The 25119-nt window shown below is 40.1% G+C and overlaps 3 protein-coding genes across 6 annotated transcripts; 1 reads left to right on the top strand and 2 right to left on the bottom strand.

Moving 5' to 3' along the window:
• Window positions 1-173: 173 nt before the first annotated feature.
• On the top strand, window positions 174-4434 carry LOC102710222 (S-adenosylmethionine carrier 1, chloroplastic/mitochondrial-like). 3 transcript variants are annotated; one of them, XM_040526010.1, is made up of 12 exons: window positions 174-333; window positions 489-591; window positions 1018-1100; window positions 1463-1539; window positions 1964-2054; window positions 2186-2239; window positions 2313-2408; window positions 2504-2593; window positions 3137-3188; window positions 3567-3628; window positions 3715-3795; window positions 3997-4434. In XM_040526010.1, exons 2-12 carry the CDS (start codon window positions 513-515, stop codon window positions 4120-4122), a joined length of 891 nt encoding a protein of 296 aa, XP_040381944.1. In that variant the 5' UTR covers window positions 174-333; window positions 489-512; the 3' UTR covers window positions 4123-4434. The 3 variants fall into 3 exon arrangements, with proteins under 3 accessions (XP_040381944.1, XP_006657622.1, XP_040381945.1); XM_006657559.3 differs by having other exon boundaries at window positions 175-333; window positions 484-591; XM_040526011.1 differs by having other exon boundaries at window positions 175-333; window positions 484-562; window positions 3997-4391.
• Window positions 4435-7096: 2662 nt separating this feature from the next.
• On the bottom strand, window positions 7097-13293 carry LOC102711636 (uncharacterized protein At4g15970-like). 2 transcript variants are annotated; one of them, XM_015839464.2, is made up of 3 exons: window positions 12760-13293; window positions 8549-8929; window positions 7097-7863 (listed from the first exon to the last, which is right to left on the bottom strand). In XM_015839464.2, the coding sequence occupies exons 1-3, from the start codon at window positions 13099-13101 to the stop codon at window positions 7378-7380; spliced, it is 1209 nt and encodes a 402-aa protein (XP_015694950.2). In that variant the 5' UTR covers window positions 13102-13293; the 3' UTR covers window positions 7097-7377. The 2 variants fall into 2 exon arrangements, with proteins under 2 accessions (XP_015694950.2, XP_015694951.2); XM_015839465.2 differs by having other exon boundaries at window positions 8549-8926.
• Window positions 13294-18971: 5678 nt separating this feature from the next.
• Window positions 18972-21125, bottom strand: LOC102711364 (pentatricopeptide repeat-containing protein At1g71490). Its single transcript, XM_006658420.3, has one exon. The coding sequence runs from the start codon at window positions 21088-21090 to the stop codon at window positions 18994-18996; it is 2097 nt and encodes a 698-aa protein (XP_006658483.2). The 5' UTR covers window positions 21091-21125; the 3' UTR covers window positions 18972-18993.
• Window positions 21126-25119: the final 3994 nt, after the last annotated feature.

The raw sequence follows: 25119 nt of genomic DNA, 5'->3' as shown, positions 1-25119 counted from the left end.
GAACTTTTAATTTTATAATTAATGGTTAGTGAATATCTTCAAAGTTCGAATTATATACATACAAAATCAAAAAAATATGATAGGCTAGCACTGTATCAATTTTTTTTTCCGTTGTACTAACACAAGCATTTTCTCCAGTGTCATTATACTAATAACCCCAGCCCTTTTGTATTGAACGTAGGCAGATCAGTCTCCTCACCCTAGTACGCGGCGGCGACAACCGGCCGGCGAGCTCCCCCTCCGCGCTCTCCCTTGCGGCGGCCTCCTCCTCTCCTCTCGCCGCCTCCACTGATCGCCCGCGAGCAGGGGCTCTGTCGTCCTTCGTCCTCACCGGTGAGCATCCATCCATCCATCCACATTGTCTTTTCTCTTCTGGAATGTGCATCATGAACCCTAGATAGCTTCTCTTCTAGATTTGGCTTAACTTTCCTTAATAGTAACCTTAATGGAGACTAATAAAAGTTTTTTTTTGTTCCCAAAAAGTGTAGGGGTAGGGGTTCAACTGAACCCCCATGTCCCACGATAGAGCCACCCCTGCCATGGGAGAAGGTGCAAATGGGAGGTCGTTCAATTTTCTCGAAGTTCTTTTTGGTATTAAGGCTCCCCCTTCTCCTCTTTACTGTGTGATTGAATTCGAGATCCACTTGGATTGGAACACTGGATGATGTATCATGCATGCTTTGTTTTTGTGATGGATTGTGCTGCATGTGTGTGATTGAATTCGAGATCCACTTGGATTGGAACACTGGATGATGTATCATGCATGCTTGTTTTTGTGATGGATTGTGTTATTTTACTTGAGCATTAGTTCTTGCTGTGCTCACGAGAAAAAAAAAATGTACTAGTACGTGTGGCTCAATGAAGCTTATTGTCGATGCAATTTAGTTCATTTCAAGTTTTGTGGCACCAAATTCGCGTAATACCACCAAGAGGTGCCAATAGCCAGTAGCTCGGTGTAACACCAAATTCGAGAACTTTTTTTTTGCTGAATTTGCTTAATAAATTTTGTAATTTCAGAGGGTGTAATAGCTGGAGGTGCTGCTGGTGTTGTTGTCGAGACAGCTTTATATCCTATTGATACAATAAAAACAAGGCTTCAGGTATGTTAACTGTATATCTTATTCTGCAATTTGTTCATTAGGCATCTCAAAAAAAGTCTTATTAGGTAGTTTACTAAGTATCTTGCTTTATTTTTATGTTCCGTTGTTACTGAAAGTATTATCGACCATCACACCTCCAAATTTATTTCTGATCAATGTTTAGATATTGTTCATATTTGAAATATGGTCACACTGCCCATCATAATCTAATTATTCATTTGTTCTTGAGCTAATGATTCACTGAACTTCCTTTCAGTGCCTACACCTTTCATTTTATTAAAAAAAATCATAATTTCCCAACTAACTCATAAACTCATAGATGTGTTTCGTGCCTTTGTAAGAAAGTTCTCTCTTTCTTATAGGCTGCAAAAGGTGGAAGTAAAATTCAATGGGAAGGCTTGTATGCTGGGTTAGGTGGAAATATTGCTGGTGTTCTCCCGTGAGTATATAATGAAGAATAACGGGTTTCTTATGCTAGTCCACAATCAATTATCAATATTGCCTGTTCTCATCTGTTTCAAGCAGCCAGATGTTTAATTTTAGAGCAATTTTACAGTCCTTGAGAAGTTACCAGGAGGTACCAAAATTTTAGTGTAAAATTTTGGTACCTCTCGGCACCCACTCAAGGACTGTAAAATTACTCTTAATTTTAATCCACACTGCATCAGTTCTTTTCACTTCTATACCATGTTGACATAAATAATACATAGTAATTATTTAAGACCTGAATTCCTTGATTGACCTGTCTTCCAAATAGATATTGCTATTTATACTTGACCAGAATATCTGAGACACTTACAATTTATTGTGCAAATATCTTTTTGATTATGTGCTTTAACTAGCCAATACTTTTTTTCCTACAGAGCTTCTGCAATCTTTATAGGAGTATATGAGCCAACCAAGAGAAAACTTCTAGAAGTATTTCCTGAAAACTTGAGTGCTTTGGCTCATTTGGTAAGTTAACACAGACATATTCGTAGTAATTTTATTTCTGAAGTGAAAGGAATATATTAGTGAATAACTGTTAAGAGGTTCTCTGCAATAAAGTCATACTGCTTTTTCTTGTCTCCTGAAGTATGCTACAGACTGCAGGGGCAATTGGAGGTGCTGTATCTTCACTTATTCGTGTTCCCACAGAGGTCTGCACATTTGTTTTAGTATTTCACACTTCCTTGAATTTTTCATGTTTAAATTATATTTCACTAAATTTAGGTGGTTAAACAAAGGATGCAAATGAGTCAATTCAAGACTGCACCTGATGCTGTTCGCCTCATTATTCATAAGGAACGACTTAGAGGTCTTTATGCTGTATGTATCTTTGAGTTTATACTTTATAGTATACCACTTCCCTAATTTTATGTTTTGCTCAACCAATCGTCACTCTTGCTTCATTTGATTTTCAGGGCTATGGTTCCTTTCTTCTGCGAGATCTGCCATTTGATGCTCTTCAGTTCTGCATATATGAGCAGCTTCGAATTGGCTATAAACTGGCGGTATTTATTTCATTTATCCCTGTTCTTTAGGAGGAAGCCTATTCTCATTCTGATGTAAATTCAACTATCAATTATGTTTCTGTGAAAATGCCTGCCTGACAAGTGACAATCTCAGGCTTCACAGTCCTAGTCCTACATGGCTACTTCTCACATTAGTAACTCCCGGTTTTCTGCCATGTGTCCAACACACCAGCATAGTTCTTTTGATTTGTACTGTATTGTGTTTATCAGGCGTATTCATGCCACCCCAAAAACCATGACGAGTCAAAGTTCACAACTCTCATTATTCCTCTTCTTGTCATTTAAGTTGCTTTACTGCCTTGGAGGATATGGTTTCCTTAGTCAAGTTTTTTTTTTGTTAATTCCTGTTATTCAATAAATTAATGCCTTTTGTTTTCAATCAAAACTGAACTAGGAAGGTTATCTTTACTAATTATTATTACATAGCAATCATAGTTGAATTTGTCTATAACGTGTTCTATCTTTATGTAGAAACTGTCATGTTTTACTATCTGTTGTCTGTCTAATGATTTGTGCATCCAGGCAAAGAGAGACTTGAAAGATGGAGAGAATGCACTTATTGGTGCTTTTGCTGGTACACCTGAATTATCATTTCCTATTCACATTCTAATTGTTCTCATAATCTCACCTGACAGCTGATTGTCTGAACATATGAGCATCTACTACCTTTTCCTGACTTCCTGTATTACACTATACTGCATACACTTAAACCTATGTAGATGACTAGATACTACTGTATAGGGTAGCGTAGTCTTGCGAAATTTTATTTTCAAGAACACTGAGCTGAGACGAGAAAACCTAAAGGGTAGTTGGGTGAATGGTGACCATATGCTTAATCTGAATGCTTCCTGCTCTTAATATCTGTCGTACTAACTTAAGTTTGCTTTGTTAAAGCTATCCTGCTAACCCATCTGTTTCTAATATCTTTACTTGACCTGTTTCATATTGTCAGGCGCAATTACTGGGGCCATAACAACACCCCTTGATGTTCTGAAGACAAGATTGATGGTTCAGGTAGATATTCTAATGAAATCTTCAACATGCAGCCTTTTTCTTTGCATTACTGCTTATTTGAACTTCTGACTCTTATTTCAATTCAGGGACAGGCAAACCAATATAGGGGAATCATAAGCTGCGCTCAAACTATTCTAAGAGAGGAAGGTGCTGGTGCTTTCTTGAAGGTAAATTGTTGCTGTCAAATAGAAAATTCATCATGTTTGGTAAGACAAGCAGATGCTGAAAAAGAAACAAACTTCATTTTCAATTGCATTTAAAATATCATATCTGAATATTTTACCTTGGGATATGTTTCTCCCCTAATAAAGCAAATATTGGAGTATGAACAAAACTGAAACGCTTGATTGATATTTCTCTACTGGCAGGGTATTGAGCCAAGGGTATTATGGATTGGCATTGGTGGATCCATCTTCTTTGGTGTTCTGGAGAAAACGAAGTCGATTCTAGCTGAGAGGAACAACCGGACAGACAGTAAACTAAGAAAACTGTGAAAGGAGGATGATTTTTTCATTGCTGCTGCTATAATGCTATTTTCCCAGGATGACTACAGATAGTTTGCCCGACCAATTAGTTCTAGGAGCTCCTATTCATATCCTTGCCAATCCCATCCAAATCATGTTTTTTTTGCTAGAGTGCATGGGGTTAAAGTTCTATTTCTTTTATTAAAAACAGTGTTGGAAGCTTGTTTTATACTTGAGCTAAAAAGATAATTTTCTGGAAGGGCAACGCTTACTATTCGAATTAATATATTCTGTCAGCAAATCAAAACTGAGGTTGCACGTCTAGTAGTAGTATAGTTTACTTGCATTCAGTGAGTACATTACTGAAGTTGTGTTTAGTCTTTGTTATAACTGAGCGGGCAACATTCAGGTGGCAACAGGGTGGGCAAGTAAGTAACTTAGTGCTGAGCTTAGAAAATATCAGAGCATATAAATGCAATGGCGCCGGCCAAATTATCATAGGCAACATCACCGAGAGAGTGCTTAGGCGATAGGCTACAGAAAAGGGGAATTTTTATTTTTGAAGCTTGGCTGCTTGGACCTTAAGCCAAAAAGTGCAGCCCATTTGGGCCACATTTGGCATAAGCTAACTTGCCTGACGTGGAAAGCACAGCTTGATTAATTAATTATAAAAAATTAGAAAATATACTAATATGATTTTCATGAAAAACGAGAGAATCTAGAAAGACTGAGTTGTGTGCGTACTAAAGAAAAATTCCAGCCCATTCTATGATAATCACAAATTTTTCAAATTTGAAGTTGTTGCTGATTATCTAGCGCGTGCTGGTGGCACGGCGATCCAGCGAGGTGAGGTCCACGTTCGTGCGACCAAAACTTTTAGCTCCAGCTTGAAACATTTTAAAGTAAAAGATAAGATGTTCACCAAGTTTCTATCGCTCGTGTGCCGAATAGTTTAACCCATGGAATTAACCTGTTGCAACGCGCCTGGATCAATTATCAAATTCTGGTGTAACACTCCTATTTTAGACCAAAATAAAGTGAGTTCTCCTTTCACGAACAGACGAAGTAAAATACATTAGAATTGTAACAGCCGTCAGTTACAATTCTATATCCGTCAAGACAGATCCTGAGTAGCATCACATCACCAGACAATTAATTATCTATGTAACATGAAGAATACAATTAATATATATTGCCGTACATAACATGAGTAGCTAATCTCCATTTCTAGCTAAATAAATTGATAAACTAAGAGCCTAGTTGGATTGGGGGACTTAGTCCCTATACTTTTTTCTTAAAGTTCTTCACTAGAGACTAAAATTTTAAGAGCCTATGCAAAAAAAAAAAAGTCCCTCCTATTTGAGACAAAAGAGGCTTTTTTCTTGAAGTCTCGGAGACTTTTTTTTTAATCCAAACAAGGTCTAATTATATACTAGCAATATATATTAATCCGTTGGTCTAAACGTTCAAAGTGCCATGAACGCGAACCCTAGCTCGAGGCTGCCGGCCATCGCTCGTCGCGAAGGCTGCAAGAAGCGAAGCTGGATGCAAGAGCGTCGGCGAGACCAAGACGACCCTGCGACTGATCTGGCTCTGGCGACGACTCCTTGTCGCTTTCCACCATGTCGTTGTCAGCGACAGCTAGTGTCCTCGGCGGCGGCGGGCTTCTCCTTCCTGGCGGCGACGGCGGTGGCAGCGACGAAGCCGCTACGACGGAGCTCCTTCCAGCGGCGCCTCATGATGCGGGAGGTGCGGCCGTACACCGCGCGGCCGATCTCCTTCCAGCGGTCGCCGAGGCGGCAGTGGAGGCGCAGGAGCTCGTCGTCGTCGCGGGCGGTGGTAGAGGTCGCGGGTGAGGTGGTGGCGCCACCTGTCGCGGCAGGACCTGGCGGAGCGGCGGGGCATGCTCCTGGCGATCCGGCTCCAGCGGCGGAAGCCGTTCTCCTTGGCGAGCCGCTGCAGCAGCGCGTCCTCCTCGGGCGTCCACGCCGGCGGAAGCTTCAGGCGGACGACGAACCTCGGGCGCGGCACTGTCGGAGCCGGCGGCGATGACACCATGTTCACCTCCGGGTCCATCTCGACGACTCGATCCAGAAGAGCTAGAGCTATGAAATCGATCGAGAAGAGAGGTAGGATTCTGAAGAATCGCACGTTTCAGCGATCGATCGATCGATCGACGAGGAGGAAATTGCTTGCTGCGTGGACTGCATATATAGCGCTAGCTGGTTTGTTCATTCGCAGTCGGAGTAGGAGTGCTTCTTGCCACTGCATGCGTCCGGGGCGAGCAAAACCTACGTGCAACCTCCAACAAAAGGCGATGACATTCAATTCGTTTCCGACACGGTATTTAAGAAGTCAATTAGTATTTCAGGGAAATGGTATTTGTAATCGTGCTTCTGCCAGAATTTTAAAGCCAAATTCGAATTTGCGGAACTCAATTGGTAGATTATACCTAAATGCCGCCCACAACATCATCTTCCTTGCAAAATGGTATTGCAATCTATTTTTTTTACGTTGTTGACTTTTAGTTGTTTATTTGGACCATTCATCTTATTTAAAAAATACATAATTATGAATTATTTTTTAATGATTTGATTTGTAACTAAATGCACTTTAATAAATTTACATATTTGAACATAAACTTTGAATAAGACAAACAATAGATCCAAAATTCAACGGCGTCAAATAAAAAGTCAGACGGAATACAAGATAATGCTGGATTCGCCCAAGAGTTAGGAACTTAATTTCTACTCCCCTCTCCACAAATAAGACCATTTTTGTTTCATCTTGTTTGTCCCATAACAACGTTATAACTATCATTGCAATGGAGGTTAGGAAATTAGGAAACAAACATACTGGAAGTAGATAGAGTGGGAGACAATTTCATTTGGATTTAATAGTCTTTTGTTTTTATATTTTTATGCCTGCGATATGTGAAAAACAGGGATATGTGAATACTCAGCTTGGCTAGACTGGTAGTCTGGTACGAAAATACAGTCCGATGGATCGTTCAATTATCGGTAATTCTCATTATAATAACGCATTAATTACTTAATGAGTTAACATGATACAAAATGGATACACAACAAACAAGGAATGCCTCCGATGCACCCTAGACAGAGCAGCTAGTCGAGTAAATCTCTCATGCATCATGGGACAAACTATATACACACAGCAACCAAAAGCAAAAGGAATAATGAACTCAATAGCCTACCCCCTCATCTCCCAACCAAAAAAAAAACACTCAGCCCCACCCTTAATTCCCCGACGGATCCGTCACCCAAATCAGTGGATGCACCTCCCCGGCACCCTCCACGAGAGACGCGCCGTGTCCCCGGCGGCGACCCTCGCTCGGTAGGCCTTCCAGTCGTCGAGCACGTTCCTGAGGTCAAACAGCTTGTTCCGCAGGCCGACGCAGCAGTTGGCGTGCATGGTGACGACCCTGCCGAGGTCGTCGCCGTGCTGGCAGAAGCCGCCGAAGCGGGCGGTGTCGAGGAACCGCACCCTGGCGCCGACGTGCGGCGGCACCCCTTCCTTGACGATCCGGTCGAAGACGAACTGCTCGTGCTTCCCCGGGAACCGCGCGCGCGAGGCCTGCCAGTGCTGGTAGAACCTGACGGAGCTGGCGGTGGCACGGACGTAGAGGAGCCCGCCGTTGGGGTAGTTCCCCGGCGAGTCCGGGTCGCCGACGAAGAAGTCGGAGGACATGACCACCTGCGCGTCGGGGGAGATGTGCGGGAAGGGGCTCCGGAACCACAGGATGTCCACGTCCTGTTCAATGCCAACAAACAACCTCGTCTTTTTAATTTTTCTTATGCTTATAAACTAAAATTTAAAATTTTAACCTGGTTTTAAAGTTTTTTACAAGAGTTTATTTTCAAACGTTTTCTCTTATATCGGTAAGAACATATAAATAAAAATATAACCCACGAATTATTTTTTTACAAATACCCTGTTTGGTATTTTCTAAAAAAAACCAAACAATGGACTTAAAAAGTGTAGAGCTGTAGAACAAAAATTTCACGTGAACACATTTGGTTTGCCTCTCGTTATCTCTGCTTGTTAATTTAGCGGCCATAGCTAAACATTGTAAACTTGAAACATAATTTTGGAGTGTTTGTTTTTTCATCTTTCTCTATTTTTCAACGTAGCTTTTAAAACCCCTAACAATATTGATTCAAAAAATTTATCCATAAAGTAATTTTGTTTTCTTTCTTTATTTCTTCACGGCTTATAATCCAAATGGTTAGAGCCATTTATCTCAAAAAAAAAAACATCCCCTTTTACTTGAAATGTTCATTTCTTTTTTTACATTTTATGGCCAAGATATATATGAATTTTGAATGTTTCCTCAGAGATCTAAAATTAAAATCATTTACAGCAACATAGCAAAAAGTCATAGAAAATATATATGTCATCAGGAACGAAGAGAAAAACGATGGATCAGCATATATACCGTGAAGAGGAAGGTGTAGCCGAGCTCGAGGATGGTCTGCTGCAGCCTGTTCCTCCGCCACATCATCTCCAGGTAGTCGCCCTTCATGTAGGTCTGCTCGGCGCCGAAGTCCATGCCGTCCACCCGGAACCAGTAGCAGAAGGGGTGGACGGCGCGGCAGCGCTGGAAGGCCCCGCCGTCCATGGCCACCACCAGCAGGTGCCGCACCAGCTGCGCCGTGCCCTCGCCGTGCCTGAAGCTCTCCAGGAACAGGTCCAGGAACGACCCGGGCGCCGCCCACGCCTCGTTTATCGCCGTCATCAGCACCGTCCGGTCCGCCGTCGCCGCTCGCCGGAGCAGCTCGCCCAGGTCGTCCTGGTGCCCAGACGACGTGTCCTGCTGCTGCCCAGTTGTTTGTTCGTTCATGTTAGTGTATAGAGGACTTTTACGGTGCTCCAACTTACCTCTCTAGAGGTAAGAGCTCAAATGCATCTCAGCCATTGATAATTATCATTTTCTCAGATAAAAATATTTTATTTATCTCAATTAAAAGATCACCGTGAAAGAAGGAAAAGAAACTGACTCTGCTAATTATTCTTTCCAAACTTAATGTGTAATTAGTCGTGCATGGCAATAATTAGGGATACAAATTTGGCAGTAGCTGATCGCAATTTTTAATAGTTTTACATGTAATTAAGTTTAACATGTCAACGTTGTCATATTTGAGACCACACTAAAATATAAACTGGATACCACAAAATTAAATTGAATTTCATAAGCACCTTTGTAGACACTATTATTTTTTCACAGCGGTTTACAGTTAAATTCTGCGTGTAATATTCTATCTAATTTCACATGTTTGAAGTATTATTGGTGCCTTTGATTTTACACGTGCGAAATTGAAACATGATATTTCAAGTTAACAAAATATAGATGTAAGTTCAATTTATAAATATTTACTTACCTTATTAACCTGGTTGTTCTTAATAGCATATGCAACATAAATACATTATTTCCTTGTAATGAAGTATTACCTCTAGCAAGATAAGAGACTGTATCATCCGTTGGATCAAACACCAATTAATGAAAGGTTCAAATATACTTGGAGCACCTTAAAAATTTTCCTAGTGTATATATACGGTATATGGCAGCTGTGTACGTACATCCGGTTCAGATGCAGAGGAGAGGCCCCGGATTTAATCCGTTTTCCTAAAAAATGCTAATGGGTGCCGAACGGCATATATGTAAACGAAAAGTAATTTATGAATAAAAAATTTATATACATATTCCTAAGGATCTAAAAGTAAAGGCCGGAAAATAAACTTTGATGAAAAAACTCTAAATTCAACTCTAAATTTAAGATTAAAAATTCAAATTTGGCTTATAAGCATAAGCGGAAAAAGATGTGATGAATATATCCTTACATAGTGTTGTTTAGATGAAAATTAATTACTAGCTCCGTTTTAAAATATATGCATTTCTAGATTGCTTAGCATAGACTAAAGAGACATCAAAAAATTCTCTTTTAGTCATTTTAGTAGTTAGTATTTGAATTTTGAATTAATTAGACTATCTTTCTAAGTATCTGATTGGCTCTGGAATACTTAGGATGATTGAAATTATAGGACTCATTGTAGAAATACTTATATATGGTATAAAATTTAAATTATAAAAATGCTTACATTTTGAAATAGATAAAGTAATAAATAAGGCAGATGAAAGCGACATACTGGAATATGGCCTTATTGCAGGATTTTTGGAGAAATTACATGGGAACTAAAGAGACCTAGCTTATGTGGCTACTTTTACTTCTTGGAAAGCACGCCTTTGCTTCTTTTATCAAAAATAGTTTCTGTGAAAAATTCAGTAAAATGTTGAAGCCCTGGTGAACTTCAGGTCCTTGTGCAGTTGTAGTGTTGTTGAGGAAACAACTACAAAAAAGAACGTCAGGTACGTAGAGAATTTTCTAAAAAAAAAAAGGTGCTCTCTTCGTTTCAAACTAGTTTATTATTCTAATAAAGTTTACACCCCAAGAATATATGGTTTATTATTCTAATAAAGTTTACACCCCAAGAATATATGGCAAATTACACGAAAGTGGTCATCTTTTGGTGTTTGATGGAAAAATCAAACGATTTATAAATAAAATTTTCATATATGTGTATTTTGGGATATAAAATCAAAGACTGAAAATAAATTTTAATAAAGAAACTCTAAAATTAACTATAAATCTAAAGTTGAAAATTTAAAAAATATTAAATTTTAACTCATAAGCATAAACAGAAGCTAAAACGGAGAAAATACGTATACAACACAGCGAAAGCGACATTGTAATAGTTCAAAGTATATTTCAATTCCCTGGAAAACTACGTCTTATTGGCCTTATATATTTGTTTACTTGAACGGTGGGACCAAGTAAGTAGGTCTTACTGGTTAAATATATTAATAAAAAACATTTAGTACGTACGTTGCCTAGTGTACTAATGACCTTTATCAAAGTTCAATCAATGAAATTTCTAATGTGGCATGGGATTAATTAATTCGTATCCTTGTACTATATTAAAATATTCAGCTTGTTAGTTCACTGGTATAAATGTATAGTCCGTCGCGTTGACATCCAGTTTACTTGTACTTTTTACATACAAATAACGTAAGTAAACTAAACAATTAGCTTCCTCATCTTTTCGCTTATACTTATACATCAAAATTTATTTTTTCAATCTTAAATTTAGAATTAATTTTGCAGTTTTTCATCGTAGTTTATTTTCAGTCTTGTATTTTAGATGGTATGAACACGTATATAAAAATTCCATTCAAATTATTTTTTGTTTGTAAAAATATTGTTTCACTTATTTATAGAATGAGCAAAAACATGTGCACCAAAACTTTCGAACAAATTCCTTGCAAAATTTGAAGGAAAGCATGGACGCAACACCGATTGACTGGGAAAATGAATAACAATTTCCAAATTCATATCACCCATATCTAGGGAAATGGTTAGCTGAGACTTATCTCAAAATTGATTTAGCTCAAAGGGGTTCAATTCATACTCCTTTTATTTCATATTATAAAATATTATATATTCATCTTAAATTAAACTTATTCGAGTTTAACTAGATTTATAGAAAAAAATAACATTTCTAACACAATAAAAAATACATTTAATAGTGGATTTAATTAAAGTAGTTTGATTTAGGACCAGTCCAAAACTTCTTAAAAATTAAAGAAAGTAACTAATAAATGGTCAACTCATTGTAGGTCAAATGACTGAATGAGCATGCGTACAAGGAATATAAAAATAATTTAGAATCCAGGGTTATGTGGTGCAGTATTCAGCAAAACTGAGTAACATGGAAATCCATTGGGACACAGGGAATAGTTTTCTCAATTTAATCAGTACCACTAACGATCACTTACTAATTAATTAGCATAATTATTGGGCTAACTAGCTCCACGTGCTAATATAGCTGGTAAAACGGCCGGTCTATACGTTGCATCATCCAGTTTGTGCAATATTTTTCACATTGAGGGCGTCATATATTCTGATCCAGAATTTCGTCAACTTACAAACATACTTTTCTAGCCAGTAAGGTTAACTGTGCTAGCTGGTCCAGAGTATCTTTGAGGCAGGCTATCAACAACATATATTTTATTTCCACAAATATATCATAATTAACATGCAGAAAATAATTTGATAAAAAAGAAGGGGATAAATTAGTTGAAGTGTCAACTTGATGCAAGCATGATAGGTGGTCCTTCAATTATGGAAATGGATGCAGCTAAAATAAATAAATAATCCCTTGAACTTGATGATGAAGGTACATAAGCTTAATTGCCACTGAAGCAATAGACTGTTTCTACATATACAAATGGGACTTTTTGTCAATTAGCCATGTGTATGGTCCAGCAGTGACGAAATGGAAGTCGCACAGGTCGACCAAGTAGCTAATTAACAAATTGAAATGATATATCTGTATCGGATTATTAGGTTGATGGTTACCATCCTGAGTGATTTGGATTGTTTAGCAAACACTAATTGCAACGTGTGTGCAAGTGATTAAGCAACATTGCAGTGTGTAATTTCTAGCTAATAGTCACTTCGTAAGAGCTAAACATGCTAAAACGAAGAGAAAACAACAAGTTTTAGTTTGTAAACACAACTTTTTCTTTTAAAAAAAATGTTTGAATGATTTTGTTTTTTCAAGGAAAAAGGAGACGGGAGGCACACGGACCTGTTGGCTGGTAGGCATGACGATCTTCTGCTGGTTTTGCTGATGCTGCTCCGCCGCGCCGTCGCCATCGCCGCCGCCGCGCGCAGCCGCCTCGTTCGTCTGCTTCTCCTCCCTCGGAGCAGCTCTCTCCACTTCTTGCTTGGTCGGGCGGCGGGTCCCCCGTTCGGCGTTGACGACCTTCGAGGCCACGGCCGTCCCCTGCTCCTGCGCCCACCGCGGCGGCGACAACGACGACGGCGACCTGGGCTGCCCGGGGCCAAGGTCGCGGCAGACGGAGGTGTAGAGCAGGAAGAAGACCGTGGCGAGCGCCGCGCCGAGCAGGAGCGAGGTGGCGGACTTCATGGCCCTCCCACTCCCGCCTCCGCGCGATCAAGAAAAGAACCGAAGAGGCGAAGACCAAGCGGCTCGATCAAGAAGAAGGAGAAGACGACACTGTGGCGGCGGCGGCGGCGGCGGCGTGCAGTGGCGGCATGGGCGAGGAAGAAGGCTCGGGGTGGCGGCGAGAGGAAATGGGAATGGATTGATTGGGGGGAGAGGGAGATACAAAGGAGAGAGGTCGCCGTCGTCGGGGTGCGTGTGCGTGTGGAGGTGGTCGCCTTGGATTGCGCTGTCCGTCGCGTGGAAATTGGAAAAACTCTGCACCGTGGGTTTGGTAGGTTTGGCGCCGGTTTTCTTTTTTTAATTCTTATATCTAAACCATTTTAGTTTTGAATTTTAAAACTAATGTAAGACAGATATTTCCATACATGATCTTTTCGACACGCCGTAATGTTAATGCCATGCGATCGTGCTAATGAAGTAAGTTTTGAAAAGTATTTATTTTTTAGATTAAAAATAAAAAAATTTAAAAATATATAAAAAGCGACATGCGTGTGTAAGAAATTGTGAAGGGATGTCGGTCAACCTAGTAAAAAAACTAGAAAAACCTAGACCGAACGTCGACCCATTCTAGCCGTCGGTTCATCGGGTCTTCTGTCAACCTGTCGATGTTTTCTTTACTAATATTATATTTAATTTATATTATTTTAATATACAACCATCGTAAATTGATAAACATGTATAAATAAAACATTATACTACCTATGTCCCACAATAACTTTCTTTTTCGATTTCGGTGCTCCAACATTTGATCATTTGTCTTATTTTAAAATTTTATTAAAAAACTTAAAAAAATTAATCACGCATAAAGTGTTACCATCTAGTAACAATAAAAATATTAATCACAAAAAAATTTAAATAAGACGAAGAGTCAAAACATTATATCTAAAAACTGAAAAATAAACTTAATATAAGACAGAGATCTATCGGTACGTGACCATAATATCAAATAATAATTGTAATACGTTAACCTAATAAGTTCATAATATAATACTATAATAAATACTATAATAAGCTCATAATACAAAACTGTGGTGGGACAAGTTAAAAAACCGTTTGATTCCGAAAAACTAGTACAGTGTTTTACTGGTTTGATTGCAGGAACGGTTTTTAGCAAAACCTAGCCATCAACGTTGCCGGTTTGGGTTTTTTGGGTTAACCATGGTCCCGTACAGATTTTTTTACTATGCTGCCAATGCCAGGGAATCTGATCGGTGGGGTTTGGCCCCGCCCTCTGTTATTGAGCATCTCCAGTATGTCCAGTATTTGTCCCTGAAACTTACTAAAAAATAGTCCAAAAATCAATCTTCTGCATTGTCCAATCCTAATAAGCTAGATTTGGAGGCCTTTTCGATGTTCCCAGTCACTCGAACCCGTAAAAATAGGAGGACTATTGGAGTTGATGAAGATTTAGGCCTTGTTAGTTTCCCTGTTAACAGCATATTCCCTTATTTTTCACGCGCACACATCCGAACTACTAAACGGTATGTTTTTTTCGAAAAATTTCTATAAAAAAGTTACTTTAAAAATTTAGATTAATCTATTTTTATATTTAATAATTAATTATATACCAATCTATTACCGTATTTTCCGTGCCGGTTATCCCCTAGGGAGAGAATTATTTTGGGACAGTTCCCAGTAAACAAATTTGGAACTTAATTATTGGCTTTCTCAGGGAGACACCCTAAGTCTGAGACCTTCTCCCTTAGCCTAAAATTAAAATTAAATTATAAAACTTAATTTGAAATTATTTTATGGGTTTTTATTGTAATTTCTTTTTACAATGATGCACAAGTCGCTAACGACGTATAATTATTAATTACTTTTTATGCTGTTACGGGAGGTCATCTTTTGGTTTTTTATCAAAAAAACATGAAATGATATATTTATAAATAAAATAAAATTTATGAATAAAATTTTTATATGTGTGTTTCTAGTGATTTAAAAGTAAAAAGTAAAAATAAACTATAATAAAAATACTAAAATTAATTCTAAATTTATTATTGAAAATTTAAATTTTGTCCTAGCGAAAAGATAGTATGACGTTGCGTAGCATATTGTTAGTAATTGGTCAATGATGGGGCCCTTCATTACTCTGTTCTGCTTAAGTACAGATTAATCGAAAGTGCTCTTTCCTGGCTTGATGCCCCCGATCATCTGCTGTCACTCCTCGAGCTACGCATTTTTTTGTCTGTAGCCACACTCGTGACACGTTTACTTTAGGTATTTTGTTGTCCGTAGACCTGCGACACGCTTACATATTCACCGATGGTCTTATTACTGCTCCTTCGTATTTAAATGTGTACCACTTTAACTTTTAGACAAAGTTTGATCCTTCGTTGTATTTATTTTTAAAATATTATATATTTTGTTATGATTTATTTTATTATATAAGTACTTCACAATATATATTTTGAAATATTTACACTAATATTTTTAATAAGATAAATGGTCAGATATCGCGTCCAAAGACTAAAGTGTCGTATGTTAGAATATGGAGGTAACACATGTAGGTTGTGATTACTTTAAAAAAAAGTGCGGCAAGATTTCTGTTGGACTAACTATATTACTTGCGCAAATTTTTCCGACAAACAGTTATTTTTTAAATATATATTTACATGATAAATTGCAGATCTTACAGCGTAAACCGCACTTACTCACACTGTAATCTCTTGGAGTCAAGATAGCATCTCCTTGTTTCCATGTGTTCCCCAGCCACAGCAATTTGCATCGACGCCGTTCCGTTCTCCGGTTCACCAAGCTATCAACACTCCATTGCTTTGGGGCTTCGAAGCACGATGAATTTCATCGATTTCGTAGGACTTTGGACTTTGTTATTGTTCCTCACATGCACGGGAAATTGGGAGCGTGGGCGGCATAATTAACTGGTGTTTAGGAAGGTTACATTTGGACTTCGTGACTGACCTTAATTAGTTTAAACATGTCGCAATATAGCCCTCCTTTAGACATATTTGGAGAGGAGCTTCGGACAATCAGAGTTTCTCATAGAATCTCCAAAAGTCAAAAGTTCTCTTAAATAACACTTGGCTTCTGAGAATTTAGAGTTGCATAATCTAGAAATAAACTAGTTGGGAAACCCCAAGTTTTTCAGATTCTGAGAAATTAGCTTCCTACCGGCTTTTTTTTTAATCTTAAACTCGTCAAAGCATATAATGCTGTACCCGGACTGTACCATATAAATAGCTCAATTTTAAGAGAATATTAGGAGGATCTGAGTGTTATACGATTAGTTAATGAGAGGGGATTAGGAATCCAATCTAATGCACGGTTCTGGTCTGTAGCAGTAGTAGGGATAGTCTCTGATCAAGGCCATGTGGGCCGCAGAGTTAGCCACCTTGTTATTTGTGGAACAATTGGCATATGGTTGGTAACTAGTCTGTTGATATGAGACATATTCTATTTTATAGTCAATGTGATGAGAAATTCTAACATAGTACCCTTCATATTGTCTTACACATGCATTGGCGTTATCTTACTTTTGAGTTCAAGAAAGAAAAAGCTTTACCACTAACCTTAACCTTGTAAAAATATTGGCAAAATAAGGCGCATCACATAATTTCTATGTAACTATCGCACCCTAACTACACAAGTTAAGGCTCCTTTAGAACTTGGAAACTCAAAACAAATGAATAGAAAAAAAATAAACATAAATTAAGTGGCATGGTTTACAATAAAAACGGATTCAAATGACGGAAGATGCCACAAGTGGGAATGAAAGAGAGAATACACCAATAGAGACTAAATAAATATGTAGTGAAAAGGATATCCTAACCTTCTTCCTGATGTTCACTAGTGCCAAAATGTGATAGAATCTACAAGTGTCTGGGCCGTCTGGCTTCTAGGTGATCCCAGTGCTGTGCGCTTGTGACTAACCGCTCCACTACCTGTCTTCATCTATCACTCATGTAGAGATGTAGAAGCTTCAAGTTTCTATCCTTCCAGGAAATTTGGCAGTTGGCACGCACCAACATGATTATCAGCTGATCTAGCAATCTGTGGTGTCGTCGTGGCTCAAGCTGCCGATGCTAACATAGAGACACCAGAAACACGATACCACATTTTTCTTCTTATGGATTTCTCTCATGCGTTTATCTTATGGCTTTTTGCCAAGCCACGCTCCCTGGCCTGTCAAGACCATTGTTCACTACATGACATTTTTCCAATGAGGTAGTATTTTGACACAACGGGTACAGTGGCATAGTAGATCTGGAAATAAGATGTGATTGTCATTTTAAAAAGAAGTATTAAAAGCAGTTCAAAAAAGAAATCCCCTAGCTCTCATGGGATTGCCCCAGAAAAATTTCCCTACATGAAGAGTAACAAAGGGAAATGAGCTATCATTAGTTCCAGCCTGGATCGAAATTGAGCAACACGACAACTTATTGACATGTACCTATGTACCGTTAGTATAATAATAATAATAATACTAACAACAACAATAATAATAATAATAATAGGGATAAAATATATTTATAAAAGTTTGAACAATATAATATATAGATTGACGTGCAATCAACTACCTAATCATCTTTTCAATTAACAGGACAAAACTTAATCCAGCATATCTGCATGATTAATTTTCACAGATTTCATAACTGCCTCCTCTTCGATCAAGCAAAAATTCTCAGTAGTATCCTTCCAGAGATGTTTCAATAATTCTGGAAATTATGAGGCTGGTAAAACTGGCACTTGGGTGACAAGGCTAAACTGCCCTAGATTGTATCAATAATCCGCAGTGAAGGGGAATCAAACCTAAGTAGCAAAAGTAATGGAAACTATCAACAATAACCAAGAGACATTAAGAATACTGGTAAAAAAGGTTAAGATCATTGAGCATAAAACGTGAGCACAATGATGTGTGTGCAAAGCAAGAAAACATTAACAACGACACTCCAAAGAGGTGTTCCCAGCACCAGAATTCCTATATCAGTACATCCAATCAAGTTTATCAGATCATATGTTCACTGAAATTGAATTTTAACAGGAGATTGCTGTACCAAAATTACTAGTCTGGAACCAATTGTGTACTGGGAAAGATTGCAACATTGTATTCGTCTAGAAGAAAACAGAAATGTTGTAAATGTCCCTGAATTGGATATCTATGCAGGGTATCGTTTTCACGAAATTAGGACCAATCTAATCAAGCAGATTACTAGATTAGATGCATTTTGTCACCTCTCAGCCAATTATATGGTACACTGACTTGCTAGTTGCTAGCGTAGTTTTTCTCAAAAGTTTGACTAGCTTCAAGCCCTCAAATAAAAAATTAGGCAAACCACATCAAATTAAATTACAGGAATAAAAGTGCTCAAATGAATTTGGGAAAAAAAAACTCCTCTTTATCTATCAATATTAAATGAATTTTGTAACAACTTCCTTCTGATATATGGCCATGTGTTGAATTAATTTTAATATAATGAGTGACTGGTACTGTCTACTAGAAAGATTAGGCTGAATGGAAAGTGTAACCATGGCATACCATTGTGTATTAAAAGATGAAAACCAATAAACACATTGATGTAAAATCATCTCTGTTTCAAGATGGTATCTACGAAGTATCAATTGCCAAAAACAAACATTCCTGTGGGCAATTGACTTGGGCGCACTATTTTGCAGTTTCAAAAGGCAATGCAAGCAATTGACATGTCTGTTAGAAACCCACACATGTTGCAGAGTCATGTTGTAGCAATTATCTCCAGAATTTGTCCATATATCTATGTGCTGTCATTTCATTTTTTGATCTGTCTAACTCATTGAACCATCTCATACCGGAGTTCACTGTGACCTCTGCTGATGAAAGCAATAGCATTTTCTTCATGTCCTACCACTACATGTTTACTCTATGTTTTCCTCTAATATGTCTATATCACTGATATTCCTCATTTCCTGAGATAGTTCATCTAAAACCTCATAGATCTCTGGTGCTAGTGGGTTTGACCTATCTCCAACTAAAAAAGGGGTGAACCCATTGCCAAGATCAACCCATGCTAACCCAGGTGCTTTTGTGACACCTAAGTCACGCATTAGTTTCCTGACTGTTGCTAGTTCATCCCAGCAACCGGCAGCTGCATACATGTTAGCAATCAGAACATAGTGCCCAGAATTCTCTGTCCTCATCTCTAAAAGTCTCCTTGCTGCCCTTTCACCAATTTCTATGTTGCCTCTATCATGACAAGCCCCAACTAATGCTGCCCACATCGTCGACGTTGGAGGAAAAGGGGTACGGCCAAGCATTTCCTCTGCTTTTTCCAATAATCCAGCACGTGCATATAGGTCAATCATGCAAGAATAATGCTCCATCTGGGGCTTAATACCATATGAACGGACCATCTTGTCAAAAATCTCTTCTCCTTCAGGAACAAGTCCAGAATGGCTACAAGCAGAGAGTACAGTGACCATGATTATATGATCAGGCTTGATCCCGCTATCAATCATCTGCTCAAAAAGTTGAAGTGCAAGTGTTCCTTTACCTTGCATTCCATATCCTGCTATCATTGAAGTGTAAGATATCGTATCACGGTCATCCATGCTATCAAAGACATTCTGTGCTACAAACAGTCTCCCTGATTTGGAATACATGTCAATAAGAGAGTTCCATAACAACCGATACCCTTTGAAATCATGCTTAATAATGTGACTGTGAACTTCCTGCCCATGTTGCAGATTTGCAACACGGGCACAGAGAGCAAGATAGGTAACAACAGTAACATAATTAGGTTGCACACCTCTGCATACCATTTCACGGAATATACTAGAAGCCTCTTCTGCACAATCTGACAGTGCAAAGCTAGATAGCATTGTATTCCAAGTCACCACCCCAGGGCACTCCAGCATCCTGAACAACATGCGAGCACACTCCATATCCTTGCACCTAGCATACATCGTGATCAATGCATTGCTAACACTCTCAACTTGGTCACAGCATATGCGCACAGCCAACCCATGGATCTCCTTACCAAGCCTCAACCACCCAACCCGTGAGCAAGCATTCAAACCAATCACCAGTGTTACATAATCCACCTCTGCACCACCTCTAACCATCTCCCTGATAAGCTCTACCGCTGCCCTGTGATCTCGCATCTGAATATACCCCCCAGCAATTGTGTTCCACGTCACAGAGTTCACCTCTGCCCCCTCATCTCGCATCCTCTGAAACAGCTCCACAGCCTGCGGCCAATGCCTAGCAGCTGCATAGCTTGATATAATCGAGTTCCATGATACCACATCCCTCTGGGCCATACCGTCGAACACCTCGCGTGCAGAGGCGAGATCCCCACACTTGGCATACATTGACATCAGCGCATTCTGGAAAAACAAATGGCGGTCCATCCCAGCGCCAGCGGCGTGCATATGCACGGTCCGGCCGAACACGAGGTCTCTGGCCTCGGCGCAGGCGCGGAGGACGGAGGGGTAGGTGAAGACGTCCGGGAGCACGCCGTTCTTGCCCATTTCATGGTAGGTTGCCAGGGCCTGCTGCGGGAGTCCATGGCGGAGGAAGGCGGAGATGAGGACGTTGTAGGGGAGCGGGACCGTGGAGTCGGCGGCGACGGCGGAGGCGGAGGGGAGCAGGGAAGGGTGGGAGGTGTAGACGGAGAGGAGGCGCGGTAGGAGGAAGGGGTGGCGGGAGAGGCCAAGGGAGAGGGAGAGCGCGTGGAGCTGGACGCCGAGGCGGAGGTGGGAGCGGTGGTGGAGGAGGAGGGCGGCGACGGGGCGGAGGAGGAGGTGGGAGGTGCCCGCGGCGGCGGGGAGGAGGTGGCGGAGGCGGGAGAAGGCGAGTAGTGGGAAGGGGAGGAGGCGGAGCGCGGAGGAGGTGGAGAGAGAACCGAGGAGGGAATGGAAGGAGTCCCCGTTGTCGCCAGGCTCGGCCTGTGCCGGCGGCGGCGGCGGCGACGGCGACCGTGGTAAGAACGCCGCCGCGGCGGGCTTGGGCATCCGGGCCTTTTGAAATCGGAGAACTAATGAACGAACGGCCGTGATGTTCTCCGACTTCTCAAATGGAGGGCATTCGAAGTGAAGTTCACTCCAACATCTGGACTAAAATCTGAAATCTGATTTGTCCATGATACACGGTGGTCTCACTGGTCACAACTCACGAGTGGCTTTAATTTTTCTTTCTAGTCTCTAAGGCTAATCTCAATAGAAGTTTTATGGATAATAAATAGGTTGTCATATATATATTTTTGATGACGTGACAATGTATTAATAAAGAGAGATGAAATTAGTTTTATGGGGATAAAATATTATATGCACTGTTATCTAGACAGCTTGTGTCTTTCATGTAACCTAGGAAACAACAATAGATAAAACTATGCATTGAGATAGGGATATTTTATCCTAGTTTCACTTTTTAGATGACATGTCACTCTAGCTAATCGTGTCCATGAAACTTGCATTGACGATGGCCTAAGGGCACCTCCAGTACAGTGTTAAACAGATGTGCTTAAATATGTTCTTAAGTATAGTGCTAAGCTAACGCTGCTTTTAAGTACCTTCCCAAGCACTTAACATTGGAGGTGCCCTAACAGCTTCGCCCAGATTAGGCAGGCTACCCTCTTGGAATTTTTTTATTTTTTAAACCTTTTAAATATATAATTTTATTACTAAATCTCAGAGAAGAATATTTTCGCCGTATAAACCTTTTAGTCACGTCACCAACATTGACGTGGCAAGATAACGCTGTCATGCAGAGTATTTGGCGTGGCAGGCTTGCCACGCCGGTGTCGGTGGCGTGGCAAGCCTGCCATACCAAATACTCTGTGTGACCGTGTTATCTTGCCACGCCACTAACACTGGTATGGCCAAAAGATTCATACAGTGAAAATACCTTTCCTTGAGGTTTAGTAATAAAATTATTTATTAAAATGGTTTAAAAAATTAAAAAAAATTCACCCTATTATGTCATGATAGATCGAACAACCGATCAATCTATACTTGGACAGACCCAACTCTTTCTTGCCTACTCTCGCTTGTGTGCCTAGGAGACGATAAAGCTATTATGCGGTCTATTCACTAGAGCTCATGCCTGCCAATTAAATTTACAAGTGAGTTAATTCCTAAGTAATTCTTTTCATAGTTTTGAAAATAGGTTACTATCTAATGATGTTATCATGCTTAGGAACATTGGAGGGTATTATGAAATACTTGAAGAGAATTCTAGAGTTGGAGAAGATCATCAAAGATGTTTGTGTAAAGCAATAAGCCTAGTCCAACCCTAGTTCGAGTATTTCTCGGCCTCTAGGACCAACATGCACTAAAACAAATGACTAGGATGAGTACATGAAAGAGTATATCAAGGTTTAGATAGGGTGAATAGGCGATTAAAAATAAACCTAAAAAGCGAAAGTTGAAATCTTCGGAAGTTCCGGTTAGAGCTTCGGAACTTCCGGTCTTTGGAAGTTCCGGTGATCTTCGAAACTTCCGACAACACTAGATCTAGAATAAGAAATGAGTATCTAGCCAACCAAAATACAAACAAGTAAACTACCTCCAAGCTTTGTACAATCAGCAACTAGAGTACACGCGGCAACCAAAAGCAATGCTCAAATCACAAGTTAGAGAGATTTCACCAATTACCCGCCCGCCAACTTGAAGACTACGGGTAGAATTCTCTACCCGTACCCGTACCCACAGGTAAAATTTGATACCCGTACCCGTCGGGTATCGGGTGGGTATCGGGTACTCGTCGGGTCGACCATTTCATATGTTAAAAGCATATCAAAATAGTCATTCCAACATATACAACAAACTAAATATACTGCTTATAATACAATATTACATCACACATGAAAAGTTCAATAAATACAACATATTGCTCATAATATTAAAAGTTCAAAGTTTTTAGTTAAAAGAGAGCACATCACAAATATTATTACATGAATAACATAATAAGTTTTTAGATAAAATTCAATATATGGGTTATGTTCGGGTACTCGGCGGGTTACCCACAGGTAGGGAAAAATACCCATACCCATACCTGAGTCGATTCGGGTCGGGTACGGGTACTACCCGCAGGTAAAAAATTGTACCCGTACCCGTCCCTGTCGGGCCGAGTACTTGGCGGATACCCGATACCCGTACCCGAATTGCCATCCCTACTAAAGACTCCTTTAGAACTTCTGTAAATTCTAGCACAACTTTAAAAAGATAACAAAAGATGTACTTCAAACATATTTTCGAGCACCGGATTCATTCCTAGAATTCATTTGCACATCACTCTTTATAGTACGACATTTCTAGTTAACTCAAACTTGAAAATAAACACACGCCAACACAAAATATACCAATTTTCTTCTCTTTTCAACGTGGGTGGTGCAACAACAATCTTTCTCATGAGTACTCGACGTTCCTTCACAATCTCACACAATTCATTAGTCCTCATCATTTGCTTGTCATTAATTACCAAAATAAATTAGGGGCCTAGATGCACTTTCAGTACATATTATGTTTTTGATGATCCACATATGCATGAAAAGATAGTTTTACAATCTATCCAATGGCGTTGGTCTAACATTAAAATCACATCGGAGTTAACGAGAATTTTCGAAACAAATTAGCGTCTAGAATGTGCCAAAGTGATGTCCTTACGTCGTTTGGGCCGTTGGGTCGTGTAACATCATAGAGCCCATTAAGGGGTGCGTCCTAGAGGCACCACACCCTCAAACACTATATTTAGTCACCATCCCCATGTTAGGTTTTTGGGGTTATGCTTATACATTAAGCTGACATCACAGTTTCACCGATAGAATGTGTCGAAGGGTAAACTCCTCGAGAGGGGAACCATAGGGCCCCTCATTGGGTTCAGACTAAGGGTGAGGGTGAGAACGTGGGGACTAAGAGAAAGTAAGAGAGATGACGGGGGTCGGGCCCCCTTGAGAACGACATGAACATGATTGAGTTATACAAGTTCAGGCCACTTAAAAGCATAATACCCTATTCCCATGTGTGGTTGCTTGGGGCGTAAGAAATTACAGGTGGTTTGGTTGGCAGCACATCTTATTGAGAGACTATTGGTTGTCTTGGAAGGAAGCTCCTTCCTCTTCCTAGGCAAGGTCCTTCTTTTATACTTCAAGGGCTATCGTCTTCTAAGAAAAGGAAAACATTATTTTACGGGTAATTAATGCCCGTCAAGTCTACCAACGTGTAGAGCGGCACACGCCTCACCACACCATGGGCTGCGTCCTGTTGCGACGTGAGTGAAAAATCCCGTCTAATTCTTCATTAAATGCTGAAGACTTCCGGCTGCTTGGTCCCACCGTGTGGCGACATGAAAGCGAATGATCCGATGTAGATATGGCGCAGGTCCAATTTTAAGAGTGGGGCAAAAAGACCTCTTATTAATGGTCGATGAGACGGGGCCGAAGTGGGCCATGCTTTCCAGCAAGGGGCAGGGAGCATGCACGGAGGGCTTTGCTCTATTCCTAGTCTGCCGTCACGTCCATCGTTTCCACTACAGGTGACCTAAATGCGGTGCACTGCAGAGGAAAGCGCCATTAAATGTGGTGATTGGGTGTCGAGTGCGCCTGTGGATGATGCTTCCCGCGCACATGCCCCTTATGGGCGGGACAGGGGGACGGGGTTGGGCGGCCCAACCTGGGCGTGAGAAGGGAGCTCTCTGGCCTCGGGCCCAATTCTTTTCGGGGAGCGCCACATGGCCAAAGGACGTCTTTCTTTCCTTCTTATGGTATAGCCCCGAGTCCATATCACTGATAGAATGGTTTGTGAAACTCCAACTTTGAATTCCTCATCAATCATTCATCTGCAATTGAGTTATCTTTCTTGTGTTTTGTTTGTGTTCTTTGATTTGTATGTAGGGATTAGTCTTCTCGGTGAGGTCAATCGAGTTTTGGTTCGGTTGATAATAAGAGGAGACGTGGTGCTATGATTGCAGGGTTCAAATTGTGTTGATCGGAAGCTGAATCGTGTGTGTCAAGTTTCTGCCAAAGTGATAGTTATCCTTACTTA

This window comes from Oryza brachyantha, chromosome 7, assembly GCF_000231095.2.
Source record: "Oryza brachyantha chromosome 7, ObraRS2, whole genome shotgun sequence".
NCBI classification, from domain to species: domain Eukaryota; kingdom Viridiplantae; phylum Streptophyta; class Magnoliopsida; order Poales; family Poaceae; genus Oryza; species Oryza brachyantha.
This window is presented reverse-complemented; position numbering and strand designations above follow the sequence as displayed.

Excerpts from the sequence above, each read along its gene's own strand:
- LOC102711636 (XM_015839464.2), bottom strand. The coding sequence starts at position 13,101 with ATGAAGTCCGCCACCTCGCTCCTGCTCGGCGCGGCGCTCGCCACGGTC. Across the intron at positions 8,930-12,759 it reads TCATGCCTACCAGCCAACAG|CAGCAGGACACGTCGTCTGG; the intron begins GTCCGTGTGCCT and ends ACAACTGGGCAG. Across the intron at positions 7,864-8,548 it reads GCTACACCTTCCTCTTCACG|GACGTGGACATCCTGTGGTT; the intron begins GTATATATGCTG and ends GGCATTGAACAG.
- LOC102710222 (XM_040526010.1), top strand. The coding sequence starts at position 513 with ATGTCCCACGATAGAGCCACCCCTGCCATGGGAGAAGGTGCAAATGGG. Across the intron at positions 2,055-2,185 it reads TGAGTGCTTTGGCTCATTTG|ACTGCAGGGGCAATTGGAGG; the intron begins GTAAGTTAACAC and ends AGTATGCTACAG. Across the intron at positions 2,594-3,136 it reads GAATTGGCTATAAACTGGCG|GCAAAGAGAGACTTGAAAGA; the intron begins GTATTTATTTCA and ends TTGTGCATCCAG.
- LOC102711364 (XM_006658420.3), bottom strand. The coding sequence starts at position 21,090 with ATGCCCAAGCCCGCCGCGGCGGCGTTCTTACCACGGTCGCCGTCGCCG.